General features: G+C 37.8%; 1 protein-coding gene across 4 annotated transcripts in view; it reads right to left on the bottom strand.

Moving 5' to 3' along the window:
- The window catches only part of LOC131440669 (syntaxin-binding protein 5), a 444,075-nt gene that overhangs the window by 96,925 nt on the left and 332,863 nt on the right, over window positions 1-14,287 (bottom strand). For all 4 annotated transcript variants that reach the window (XM_058612147.1, XM_058612149.1, XM_058612148.1 and 1 more), the window contains one exon: window positions 12,576-12,684. In XM_058612147.1, coding sequence (XP_058468130.1) covers window positions 12,576-12,684 — 109 coding nt within the window. The remainder of the gene's footprint in view (window positions 1-12,575; window positions 12,685-14,287) is intronic.

Genomic DNA, 14,287 nt, shown 5'->3' with positions numbered 1-14,287 from the left:
CCCTAAGTTGCTATATTAAAATAGCTGTAACACTAAAACCGTTAGAGATACTACAATAGTGTCTTCGACAAAGTTGCTTGATATAAGTTTTCCTACAATTTTGCCGAAGGGTGCAGTCCTCTATCTGAATACATACAGAAAAAAAATTTTGGATCACCATAATAATAAGAACCACCCTAATACAATATGCTTCAAAATATGGCTTATTTTTCACTGATCATTTGTTCTGAAGACATCATAGCTCTTAAGTATAAGGCTAAGTCACAGATGTTTTTGTGCGTTGGTTGCTTTGACCCGCTTCCCAACGTTCGTGGTGGCCGTAACATCCCCCAGGATGAGAAATGGGGGGTGAATTTCTTCGATTAGTTTGCGGAATTTGTGGTTTGAATTGGAAATGTTTTGTGGTAGGTAAATCGAGACGACCGTTATTTTAAACGGGTATGTGATCTGTCTAGCAACAGCGATCAGTTCTGTCCACAGTTGAATGGTGGTGGAAGGAATGTTTTTACGTATTCCAAGCCCGACGCTTTGATAGATGTTCTCTCCGGTTTTAGCTTCCCATGTGTAATTGTGTCCAAGCCATGCAGTGGGGTCGGTGGAGTCGGAAAGATGAGTTTCTTGTAAAGCCAGACAGATAGGATTGGTATTATTGGTTATTATTTGTAGAGTTTCGTAGCCCGTTGGTGTTACATTGTAGTGCGACTGTTGTTTGGTTTTGGATCATTTTTATTCTGTTTTGTAGAATTAGTTGATCTCGGTGCATGTCTTTTGTTGGAGGGGTTAATTTCTTAATGTCGATATCCGAGGAATGATCAGTTTCTTTCTCCTCCATTCCAGGAGGGGGTGAGAAATTGTCGTTGGCTCTGCTTGTACTCTGTTTATTTTTTTTGCTCGTGGTGATTGGGTAGCGGAGTTTTCTCTATGGTTGTCTGCTCTTTGTTGAGGTTGTTTCTTCGATGTTTTGATAATTGGGATGTGTCCATGTGCTTTGTGACTGGGTGTAGTATTCAGTAATATGTTTTTTAGTTCGGCCATCTCAGCAAGAATCTGCATGTTAATTTTTTGGTTTTCTTGTAGCTCTACTTTCAGTTTTTTTTATCAGAGTGTCTTTACTATTGACCAGTTGTGTGATCTTTGAGCGATATTGGTTTTTGAGTTCCTCGAAGTCTATTTCCAATTTGTCTGATTTTTCACGCTACTCCTTTGCCTCGTTGCTTGCTACATTGACGAGGGTTTGTTGTTTTGGCTTGTGTAGTTTCCTATCCGCATAGGTGAGATTATTTTGTATTGAGCGGGGTGATTTTCGTTGCAATTTGGACATCTGTTGCTCTTTCTGCATGGATTTTCGCGAGACTTCTGTTCTTCGCTGCAGTTCAAGCAGATCTCTTTCTGGTTGCATGTCTTGCTGCCACATAGGTAACATTGCAATGGAGCGGGATAGTACTGCCTGAAGTCCAGCTTGATGTCCCTCGTTGGATCTTAAGTTAAGTACTGTTAGTCCGTTTATTTTTATTTCTTTATTTAACCAAGTAGTTCCGCGACATGTCTAATTTAAAAGCTTTTGGGGATCAAAAAGTACTATTCTTTTTATCGAATTAACCTTCCTCGATACCAGGTACTGAAGTTGTCGCATGGTGGGACAAAGAGTGCACAAATTTAAACGCGGAGAGAGCCTTCGCGTATAAAATATTCAGAAAAAATGGAACACCTGATAATTACCGGAGTTACGCGGCGTTAGACGTTAAAATTAAGAACTTGATTAGAACCAAGAAACGTGATTACTGGCGTCGGTTCGTAGACGGCTTAACGAAAGAAACATCTATGAGCACTCTTTGGAACACAGCCCGACGAATGCGCAATCATAACACCACAAATGATAGCGAGGAATATTCCAACCGCTGGATATTCGATTTAGCTAAAAAAAAGTATGCCCAGACTCTGTTCCGGAACAGAAGATCACCCGCGCCGCGACACCAAATACAAACGAAACACCGTTTTCGATGGTAGAGCTCTCACTTACACACTTATCAAGTAACAATAGAGCCCCGGGCTTAGATAAAATTAAATTCAACTTGTTGAAAAATCTGCCTGACCCCGCCAAAAGGCGCTTGTTGAGTTTATTCAATAAGTTCCTTGAGGATAATATTGTTCCACATGACTGGAAAACCAGGAAAACTAGCCTCTGATCACAATTCGTATCGGCCGATTGCTATGCTCTCCTGTATCCGGAAGTTGTTCGAAAAAATGATTCTCTTCCGTCTAGACAATTGGGTCGAAACTAATGGTTTGCTTTTAGATATAAAATTTGGTTTCCGCAGGGGCAAAGGAACGAACGATTGTCTTGCGTTGCTTTCAACAGAAAATCAAATGGCATTTGCCGGTAAAGAACAAATGGCATCAGATTTCCTCGACATCAAGGGGGCTTTTGATTCAGTTTCTATAAATATACTATCTGAGAAGCTGCACCAGCATGGTTCTTCACCAGTTTTGATCAACTTTTTATACAATCTATTGTTCGAGAAGCACATGTATTTCGCGCATGGTGATTTAGCTACATGGGTCTTCCTCAGGGTTCATGTTAAAGCCCCCTTTTATACAATTTTTACGTAAAAGTCAACGATGCATGTATCAACACATCTTGTACGTTATGATAACTTGCCGACGACAGCGTTGTGTCTATTATAGGGCCCAAAGCTGGCGATCTGAACGGGCCGTTACAAGATACTCTTGCCAACTTATCCACATGGGCTCTTCAAATGGGTATCGAATTCTCTACGGAGAAAACTGAGCTGGTTATATTTTCGAGGAAGCGAGAACCAGCACAATTACATCTTCAACTAAGGGTTGAAACCATAGCTCAGGTCTTCACATTTAAATATCTCGGGGTCTGGTTCGACTCCAAAGGCACTTGGGGATGTCACATGAGGTATCTGAAACAAAACTGCCAACAGAGAATCAACTTTCTTCGTACAATAACCGGATCATGGTGGGGTACCCACCCAGGAGACCTGATCAGATTGTACCAAACAACGATTTTGTCCGTAATGGAATACGGATGCTTCTTCTTCAGGTCCGCCGGGAACACGCACTTCATTAAACTGGAAAGAATTCAGTATCGTTGTTTGCGTATTGTCTTAGGTTGCATGCAGTCGACTCACACTATGAGTCTCGAAGTGCTGGCGGGCGTTCTTCCATTGAAACCCCGATTCTGGGATCTCTCATATCGATTGCTCATTCGATGCGACATTTTGAATCCTCTGGTGGTTGAAAACTTATATGTTGAAAGGTATCGACGAAACCTTGATTCAAGGGGATGAACGTGAGTCGTGATTTCATTCGTGTTATGTCACGGCTCATGTTAAATCACTATACATTCAACGCACATATCCGGCGTATTGGGATCGTGGAGAGCGGGCTCTGCACCTACTAGAATCCCTCAGGGCCCGAGGTAGACCGCCTGAGGTTGCGGTTCAGGATGTGTTGGCAAGTCGGGATAGTTCATATATGCTTCTCATATACCAGTACCTTGAACACATTAATATACAGGTGTAATCTGTTACATTTTACTTAGAAAGTTCCTCCTATTTATCGACGTTGTTTCAACTGTGGCTAAGAATAGTCTTCACCTGCGGATTCGACACTAACTTCCGCCGATTATCCCGATTCCTCATCTGTCCACCATCTTCATCGGAACTAACAAGATCTTTTTGCTGTCACTAAACTTTTCGCTTCCCCCCGTCTTTTCACCATCTCGATGTCAACTAATTTGATCTTTGTCGTTCTTAGTCATTTGGTTCCCATATCTCCTTTCTACTCCGTTTTCGCCAATATTTACTTCTCTGTATATTTTTTTCTTATTCTCTTCCGTAACATCACCATCATCGCCCACGGAAGGCCGCTCTAGTCTATCAACAGCATGCGGGCCACATACAAACGTCATCTGGAAGACTCTTATGATATATTCAATCCGCTGGCCGGTTCCGATCACCAGCTGAAAGCTGAATCTGCCAAAGTCGACCACTGCGACGACATTACCTAATGATACTACCGAGTCGACGACATTACGTAAGTTTTAAGTTAGTCGTTATTCAAAATTAGAAAAAGCCCTTGGCATCTTAGAGCTTAAGCAGTGTGCCTTAATAATTATATTGTTGAATAAAAAAAAGTACGGGTGTCTAATATCAGAGACATAACTGGATGTCGTGAATACGAATAAAACTGACACGATAATCTTTACAATCGTTCTTGCTTGAATTGAAAAAAGCTTTGCGAACAAACCGACACATCCACTCGCAGTGCCAAATGATGAAAAACTGAATCAATTTTCCTTAATAGGCTTCTTTTTACGTGATTTCGTTTGTAGCTGTTTCACAAATGGGCGATTCCAACGGCCACACATTGATTGGGCTATATTTTGCTTAATTTGTTCTAGTGTTTCTTTCTAAAAATAATTTCCTGGTTCGTAATTGACGGCTAGGTGTATAAAAAATTTAATTTCAAAGAAGGCAACAACAAAACGAAAAAAGGAAAAAAAACTCTTTAGGCCTTCATGCCAGTATGGCCACTTTTGTAAATATTATTGCGGTTTTGTTTTCTTAACATATGTGCCCGTAGTACATGTGCTCCGTATTGACCGTGGTCAAAACGTAAACAAATCAAATGCAAACGTAATCTCTACGTCTGCTGTTTTTAATGAAACTTGAAACTCGATCGAGCTCATACCAGCTCCGTTCTGCTACCGTATGGACAAAAGAAACAACACAATGAAGGAATCAATTTCATTCCATTATCGAGCCACTTTGTCTCGTGATTGAATGTTAAAAAAGAAAAAGTTGCGCAGACTCACCATACTAATACTGTTTCGCCAAACATCCTTTCAATTCGAAAGCCTCGCCCGTACCTCTGGCGTTTCCTTTGCCACTTCTTTTCTAGCGCGAGCACCGTTGTCACCAATTGTCCGTCCGAGCGGCGGCGGGAGGAAAGAGCGAAGGGGGTGGTTATTTTATTCTACGGAAAATCTTAATTCTTTTTCTTTGTACTATACACTTAGTTTCTGTTTTTTTTCTAGCTTATACACTATGTAAACAACATCTGAACATTCTTATTGACCAGGCTCTATTCTTCACTATACACTTAGTTTCTGTTTTTTCCAGCTTATACAAATATGGAAACAAACTATTTTTGTCTCTAGTCTTCAGTTTCACCAATTTTTTGTCGTGAATACGACTTACTTTTCATTTTTACGAGTTTTTTTCAAGCTTATACAAATATGGAAACAAACTATTTTTTGTCACTTTCGAACATTCTTATTGACCAGACTCTAGTCTACACTATACACTTAGTTTCTGTTTTTTCCAGCTTATACAAATATGGAAACAAACTATTTTTGTCTCTAGTCTTCAGTTTCACCAATTTTTTGTCGTGAATACGACTTACTTTACTACGGGGTGCCTTTTCAAAATTTACCCTCTGAGAGAGTGATAAGTTTTTGATCGTGAATATCTCTTGTTGTATCTAACGAATCAACATATTTTTTGCTACATGCCATCGGAAATATGATCACAATTTTATGATAAAATATTCAGTTGTGTGACATAATCTCAAATAGTTCAAAATTAAACTTTTCTGAAATGTTTGGTATAAACGAGTACCAAAGAGCATAATTCATATGGCGCGTTTGCCTTTCTCGTAATTTGAAAGCTCATAGCTCAGTGATCTGTGGAAGGATTTATATAATCTAACTACCAATAGAATCGAAATTTTTCAACTTAAACGTGTATAGCATTGAAGTATTTCAATAGTACACTATTGAAAAACCTATCTCATTTGACCCATGTCAACACCAGCCAATCAGAACGCGTTCTGAGGAAGAGAAGAAAATAGCTGCTGCTGTACAACAAATCGTTCAAGAAAAATGTTCCGAAAAGTGGTGAATATGGTAGTGAGTTCCTCAATTGGGTACTTCTGAATGCTAGAAACGAATCCCTACAGCATATTGATAGTTTCTTTCAATAAATTATGCAAATCCGAAATGACATAATCGACATTAAAATTCTATATGCGGCTATTTTTATAACCGTTAGGACCGCCCATTAGTGAAAATGCTACAAACGAAATCCCATAAAAGGAAATCTCTTAACAAAAATTGAATCAGTTTGGATTCTATCGCCACTGCGAGCAGATGTGTTTTGTGTCGTCTGCACAGCTAGTTTCGCTTCCGACAAGAGCGATTAGGTCACAGCTGCCAGTCATTAGCATTGGGAAAAAAACAACGGTGGAGAGCATTACACAATATCAGCCGTTCTAATGGCTCTAAAAGTTTTCTAAAGAACTATTAGGATTTGTTTTTCGCAAATCGCAGGTAATTATCCTCAGTTTAGTGCAAATCAAAAACAATTTGGTTAGATTTGTGCACTTTTCGCTGTGTGAAATTCACAGTAATCGAGATCAAGTGAAGCCTTTTTTGCGAAAAATGTTTCAGAGTTTAATATCGTAGAGAATTACGCAATTTGACCCTTCTGAATGCTAGAAACGAATTCCTACAGCATATTGATAGTGTCTTTCAATAAATTATGCAAATGCGAAATAAAATAATCGACATTAATATTCTGTATGCGACTTTTTTTATAGCCGTTAGGACCGCCCATTAGTGAAAAAGCTACAAACGAAATCACGTAAAAGAAAGCTCCTAACAAAAATCTAATCAGTTTGGATTCTATCGCCAATGCGAGCAGATGTATTTTGTGCCGTTTGCAAAGCTAGTTTCGCTTCCGACAAGAGCGATTACGTCACAGCTGCCAGACATTTCGATGGATGAAAAAGCAACGTTGGAAAGCATTATAAAAAATCAGCCGTTCTAATGGCTCTAAAAGTTTTCTGAAGAACTGTTAGGATGTGTTGTTTGGTTAGATTTTTGCACTTTTCGCTGTGTGAAATTCACAGTAATCGAGTTCAAGTGAAGCCTTCTTTGTTTTTGCGAAAAATGTGGAAAAGTGGAATGCTTGCATAATTCATGCAATTGATCAACTAATTGATATTCGGAAGTGTTAAGGAACATGTCATTTGTTTTCATATTAACGACATCCAGTTATGTCTCTGACATTACCCACCCGCCTTTTTTTTCTAAAAACTTGATTGGCGCCCGCGACCTACGGGGAACCGACGTGAACTCAATAGCTTGAACTAACTTGTCTACGGGCCGACGACCGAGACTAACGGATATTTTCCTCGAAAACTCTGAAACCGACTAGCCCTAACTCTTCCCAACTATGGGTTTTTAAGCTCCTAACATTTTCTTTCGGGTGAAGCCCGAAGATTTTAGTACAAGCCGAGCTTGTGATTTTAAGTAGAAAGTTTATCCGATTTTCTCCCGAAGTTCTACCAAAATTTCCGAGAATCGCGAACCGAAACCACTATATCAATTACAGTGACCGGTGCCCGTGAAAAGATATTTTTGTTGTCGCGTTTACGCTGATGCGAAATTTTCAAGCCTTTCGTAACAAAACTCAGCTAGTTATGGGCCTTTACCTTTTCTTATCTCATACTGTGAAGAAGTAAGATCTCGGTGCACAGACTCAAGATTTCTGCAACGAATGACATAAAAACTTGACAAAATATTGTTAAAATGTTTCATTATTACAAAATACAAAAGAAAATACATTTTTTTTTTTGAAAATATTAGACCCTACGGGCTCCCTAGAGTAATAAATCGTTTCCCTCAATTTAATAGACAAAAAACTTTAAACGCGTTTTTCTCGAAAGCAGGTTTCGAAGGTCCGTGTCCATCGTCATTAAAAAAACTTTCTACTTGTAAAATATCAAACCCCAACGTGTTACTTTTCGTTGTTTGTTACTTTGGGGAGATTTTACATCTACAAAATGGCGGTTTTTTTGGTAATTTTTAATAACCATCAAAAATTAAGAAAATAATAAAAATTCAAACAGAAACGTTGGGGTCTAGAAAAACATCTATTTTATCTATGCTGCTTTGATTTGTCGACTTCTGATTAGTCTTCGCTCAGATACAGTGAACACCGCAAATCATGATTTTTAAGATGCATCCGAATGTGGGTTTTGTGAAAGTGAGTTTTTTAAAAAAAACCTCTTCACCGACTTATATATTTTTCCACGAAAAAATTACAAATTATGTATTATGCAAAACGTTTGAGTTTGTTTTCGTGAAACATTCGCAAAAATGATGTTCAGAGCCTGAAAGAATGCGATCTGATTATGTGTTACTAGAACATTTCAACTTGAAACAAGCCGTAATAATCATGGTCGTTGTGAAAAGATAATGAGATCCAATAAAAGAACGAAGAGGAACGTTAATGACTGCTTCTGATACATCAAGTTGAGGAATTTTAAAAGAAAACGCTACTAAGGTGCCTATTATTATTATTATTATTATTATTATGATTATTATTATTGTTATTATTAATATTATTATTGAATAGCCTGTATTCTGCCGCGCAGTCCGAGCGGCGTGCGTTAAGGATTGGAGAGATGTTTTTTTTTACAATTAGACAATAATAGATTTTTTTTCTTCTGTTCTTTAAACTTTTATTTATTTTTCTCAATTCACAATCTCCGCAGAAACCTGTTATCACTTGTTATCTTTTCTCGGTAACACTAAAGTGGATCTACGTTTCCTGTGCTGTTCTCGAGAAATTGCTATTATCCTTCAGTAACTGTTTCTTCTTCTTTTACTTGCTACCATTAGGGTATGTGTTGACAAATCCGATATTTACTTTTAATTATCACTATTCAAAAACTACTTTAATGCTTTTCTGTCAGCCACATTTAGCAGATTCTCTTCTTATCACAATTCAAAACTGTTATTCGTACTTTTCTATCAGCCACATTCAGAGGATTGTTTCCTTATCACTACGCAAAACTGGTTTTAGGCTTTTCTATCAGCCACAATTACAGGATTATTTTTTTATCACTATGCAAAACTGTTTTCAGGGTTTTCTATCAGCCACAATTACAGGATTATTTCTTTATCACTATGCAAAACTGTTTCAGGCTTTTCTATCAGTCACAATTAGAGGATTATTTCTTTACCGATATTGTACACGGATTGGTATTACACCGAAACCTCCATTTACGAACTAAACGGGGGTTCGTAAAAAGAGGTAGTTCGTAAAAAAAGTTTACGTTATTTGGGATTTGGTTCGTAAAAAAAGTTTACGTTATTTGGGATTTGGTTCGTAAAAAAAGTTTACGTTATTTGGAATTTACTTCGTAAAAAAAGTTTTGTGTGATTATTGTGGAAACCGCGCATCATATGTTTATTTTCGGAACGGATGTGAAGAATAAGTGCAAGAAAATGATGTTTGGGTTCGTTTCAAAATCCAAGATGGCGGCTTCCGGTTTATTGAGATTGCCTGAAACCCCTAACAATATGGGTATCTTCGGAACGGAATTGATGAGTAGATGTCGGAAAACGATGTTTGAAGTGGTTCTGAAATCCAAGATGGCGACTTCCGGTTTTTTGATATTCCTTGAAAACCCTTACAATATGGATATTTTCGGAACGGAATTGATAAGTAGATGTCAGAAAACGATGTTTGAAGTAGTTTTGAAATTCAAGATGGCTACTTCCGGTTTGTTGATATTCCTTGAAAACCCTTACAATATGGGTATTTTTGAAACAGGGTTAATGAGTATATGTCGGAAAATGATGCTTGAAGTGGTTCTGAAATCCAAGATGGCTACTTCCGGTTTGTTGATATTCCTTGAAAACCCTTACAATATGGATATTTTCGGAACGGGATTGATGAGTAGATATCAGAAAACGATGTTTGAGGTGGTTCTTAGTTCCAAGATGACAACTTCCGGTTTCTTGATATTCCTTGAAAACCTTTACAATATGGGTATTTTCGGAACGGGATTGATGATTAGTCAGAACACGATGTTTGAAGTGGTTCTTGAATCCAAGATGGTAACTTCCGATTTGTTGATATTCCTTGAAACCCCTTACAATATGGGTACTTTCGGAAAGAGATTTAAAAGTAGACGTCGGAAAATTATATTTGAGGTGGTCTTGAAATACAAAACAGTGACTTCCGGTTGATTATTATCTTTTGAAAGTTTTTGCCATTTTCATTTAACTCTTTATTCCTTTAAAACACTATACCGTTCCGAAAATACCCATATTGTATGGGTTTTCAAGGAATATCAACAAACCGGAAGTCGCCATCTTGAATTTCAAAACTACCTCAAACATTATTTTCTGACATCTACTCATCAATTCCGTTCCGAAAATACCTATATTGTATGGGTTTTCAAGGAATATCAACAAACCGGAAGTCGCCATCTTGAATTTCAAAACTACCTCAAACATCGTTTTCTGACATCTACTCATCAATTCCGTTCCGAAAATATCCATATTGCAAGGGTTTTCAAGGAATATCAACACACCGGAAGTCGCCATCTTGGATTTGAGAACCACTTCAAACATAATTTTCCGACATCTTCTCATCAATTCCGTTCCGAAAATACCCATATTGCAAGGGTTTTCAAGGAATATCGATAAACCGGAAGTCGACATCTTGGATTTCAGAACCACCTCAAACATCATTTTCCGACATCTACTCACTAACCCCGTTCCGGAAATACCCATATTATATAGGTTTTCAAAGAATATCAACAAACCGGAAGTAGCCATCTTGAATTTCAAAACTACCTCAAACATCGTTTTCTGACATCTACTCATCAATTCCGTTCCGAAAATACCCATATTGTATGGGTTTTCAAGGAATATCAATCAACCGGAAGTCGCCATCTTGGATTTCCAAAATACCTCAAACATCATTTTTCCGGAATCTACTCTTTAAACCCGTCCCAAAAATACCAATATTGTAGTAGTTACCATGGAGTCGGAAATCACTTTCGATGAATGACAAAACCTCTTTTTACGAAGTAGGTTCGTAAAAAAAGTTTACGTTATTTGGGATTTGGTTCGTAAAAAAAGTTTACGTTATTTGGGATTTGGTTCGTAAAAAGAGGTACGTAAAAAGAGGTTACGTATAAAAAGTGTTCGTAAACGGAGGTTTGGGTGTATTTGAAAACGATCACGAGAACACGAGAACGACCTTTTACATTTTAGTGTAAATCGCTCAATGAATAGTATTTTCCTTTCGTCCTAAAATTTCACTGGCTGCACTCTGAACTAAGCCGACCGTGACTTGCGGCTACTCTCCGCAAACTTTTTGAAACTGATTAACTCCTAACTCTTCCCAACTATGGGTTTTTAAGCTCCTAACATTTTCTTTCGGGTGAAGCCCGAAGATTTTAGTACAAGCAGAGCTTGCGATTTTAATTAGAAAGTTCATCCGACTTTCTCCCGAAGTTTGCGAAAATTGCTGAGAGACGCGAACCGAAATCACTGTAACTATGTCAATGACAGTGACCGGTGCCCGTGAAAAGATGTTTTATTTTTTTTGTGTTGCTGCCAGAGATGGCATTTCACCAGAGTGATACACGCTAGAGTCAGATTTTTGCCACACCGAGGATGCAAAAAACGAAGCACCGCACAAAGAGGAAAGCGCACTTCTTCTCAGTGTCGAATAGACAGCATTTGAGTGTGTGCTTGTGGTTAAAGCAGCCGGCGCGAGTGAAACACATTCTCTTCGCATGAATCGCTCACACGCGCTCTCGTCTAAATACACCCAAGTGACTACTGGCGCGTGATGGTGAGCGAACACTTCTGTGAACTTCAATTAATAGAGAGTAGATCTGGCCTTGCTATGAAAAATTTGCAAGGAAAACCGAAAATTTTACGATAAATTGTTTTATTTTGCTGATTTTGCGTGTCCACGCTTCATCTACGAAAACCATACAGCAGAGTGCTCACCGGCGTGTACACCTCTGTGAAAGTATCTGCATACACCTCAGAGAATTTATTAGCTAATGCTCTAGCACTTTGGTGCGATTCAGTGGAAGAGGTAAAAGGAAATAAACAAACGCACTCATGATGCGTGCACACTTTACACAACAGTGGTGTATAAATGTGAAAGAGAAGAGCTCTCGTTGAAGTTGTCAGTGCGAGGGGAGAAATTTTGCTTGCTCTTCGTCACACAGAGGAGATAGACATCTCTGGTTGCTGCTCGTCGCGGTTACGCTGACGTGAAGGCTTGCCTGAAAGGTGACGAGTTTTTCCTCCACTACTGGGTTGCTATTCTTGCAATGCTGCAAATTCAATGAGATTCAATGAAAGACTTTGGCGAGGGCGCTACAAGTTTTATTTTAGCTGACATCTCATAGTTATGGGGGGGTGAACAGTGTCGGAGAATGAAGTGTATGTTTTTGTTAGATTCCAATGTGCCAGTTTCCCAATTAACCTGATTTTTAAGCTTGTCTCTTTCATTCTATACTATAAGTGTAATTGTTTTCTTCACCTTGCACTTCTTCAAAATATAAGGTAGGTTCCACTAATCAACTTTTGAAGATCGATGATTTCAAAACTTTAGAAAAATAGTGTTTAGTCGTTCAAAGTAAAAATGTGATAACACCTTGGCATCACTGTGGATTATATTTTATTACCCTTTGATAAAGATGTATTTTGTACTTACCTCAGTTCTGCCAATGGTAAAAAATCTACGTCCAGTAACATTTTCAGACTTGGGAGTGTAAAAACCAGTAAATGGCCGTTGGACGCGTATTCAATCAAACAAACGCTATCTGAAAAGAAAGTTGCAACGATATGGTATTAACGTACTTTTATTAAAAGTTTATATTTCATGTACTCATAGTAACAGACCGATGAATGCAAAAACAACAAATTTGACAACCCAAAATGTGTATCGAATTACATTACTTTAAAATGTATAAGTTTGTGAGTGATCGTATTTATAAAACTTTCTTTCGCGTGGAGCAACTATTCTACACGCGCCCTTGAGGGTCATATTATCACAAGAAATATTTGGCACAAAATTAGAGAACTAAAACAACGATGCACAGTAACAACCGATCCAAAAGGACAAACTGTGTTAGTCGGTTATCATTCGCTAATAATTAATTGGAAGTAGACGAAAAGTCGGAAAAATCGGAAAAGTCGGATCGGATTACTGTTTATATCTATGAAGCATAAGATATATGATTAACCGCTACATTTTCGTTTAACTTAAAAATGTTTCTAAATTTTGTTTGAGCTGTTAGTAGAATGTTCTCACTAATAGTACTGTTGTTGTACCGTTGAATTCCACTATGTTATTACACTCTCACAAAGTCACTATTTTCACAGTCACTATTTTTCCGAAAGTGTATCAAACGCTATAATACAGATACGTATTTCGGAATGCTATTTGCATCCTTCTTCAGTGTATCGGTTTTATAAGTTTATTGAAAGAATGCTGCAGTGGAGTTCCTTTTATACAAACGTAAGTAGGTAGAAACGTAAGTAGGTAAAGAAAAAAAAAGAAAGGTAAAAACAGGTAACAGAAAACTGGAAGAGTTAAGTGTTTTCTATGCTTGTTTTTATCTTGGATATGGGTAGTAACTGGAAAAGCCAAGAAGATCTATTCCCTTGGTCTCGGTTTAATAAAGAGATGGAGTTGTTTTTGAATATTTCTAAACTTTCTGCTGAATCTAATTTCCATGGATTGGAAATTTGTCGTAAGATTTTTATGTCATTAGTAGTGAGTTCATGATCTTCAAAAAAGGCATGTTCTGCTACTTTTGATTTGAAGTGATGTGGTAGTCCCTTTTCCAATTCTTTGGATGCTTTCGCTATTTCTGAGATATGTTCCTTGAAACGAATGTCCAGTGTTCTCTTTGTTTGTCCGATGTATATTTTATCGCAATGAGGACACGAGATTTTGTGTACCCCAGACTTTTTCAAATTCTCTGTAGGATCTTTTGTAGAACCTAGTAGAGTTTTCAATTGGTAGTTCATACTGCTGAACACTAAATCTAAACCAAATTTTCTTAGTTTTGATTTTAGTGGGTGTGAAATGTTTTGATTGAAGTCCACTGATATTCTTTTAAAATTTTCAGTCTTAATTTTTTATCGAAGATGGTTTGAATTGTATGCTCTGGATATCCATTGAACTTTCCAATTTCGAAAATAAAGTTTTTCTCTTTTATCGCAGCATCTTTTCTAAGGGGCAAGGATAGCATTCTGTGAATCATATGGTGGAATGCTGCCATTTTGTGTTGATGGGAATGATTAGAAGTATTTGGTATGACACGGTCCGTATTGGTTGGCTTCCTATATATTTCGAAAGTTAAGGATTTTGCCTCCCGGACAATAAGAATATCCAAGAAAGGTAAACTGTTGTCTTTC

This window comes from Malaya genurostris, chromosome 1 (genome assembly GCF_030247185.1).
Source record: "Malaya genurostris strain Urasoe2022 chromosome 1, Malgen_1.1, whole genome shotgun sequence".
Taxonomy (NCBI): domain Eukaryota; kingdom Metazoa; phylum Arthropoda; class Insecta; order Diptera; family Culicidae; genus Malaya; species Malaya genurostris.
The sequence above is the reverse complement of the archived record's forward strand: the minus strand, read 5'-3'. Positions and strand labels throughout refer to the sequence as shown.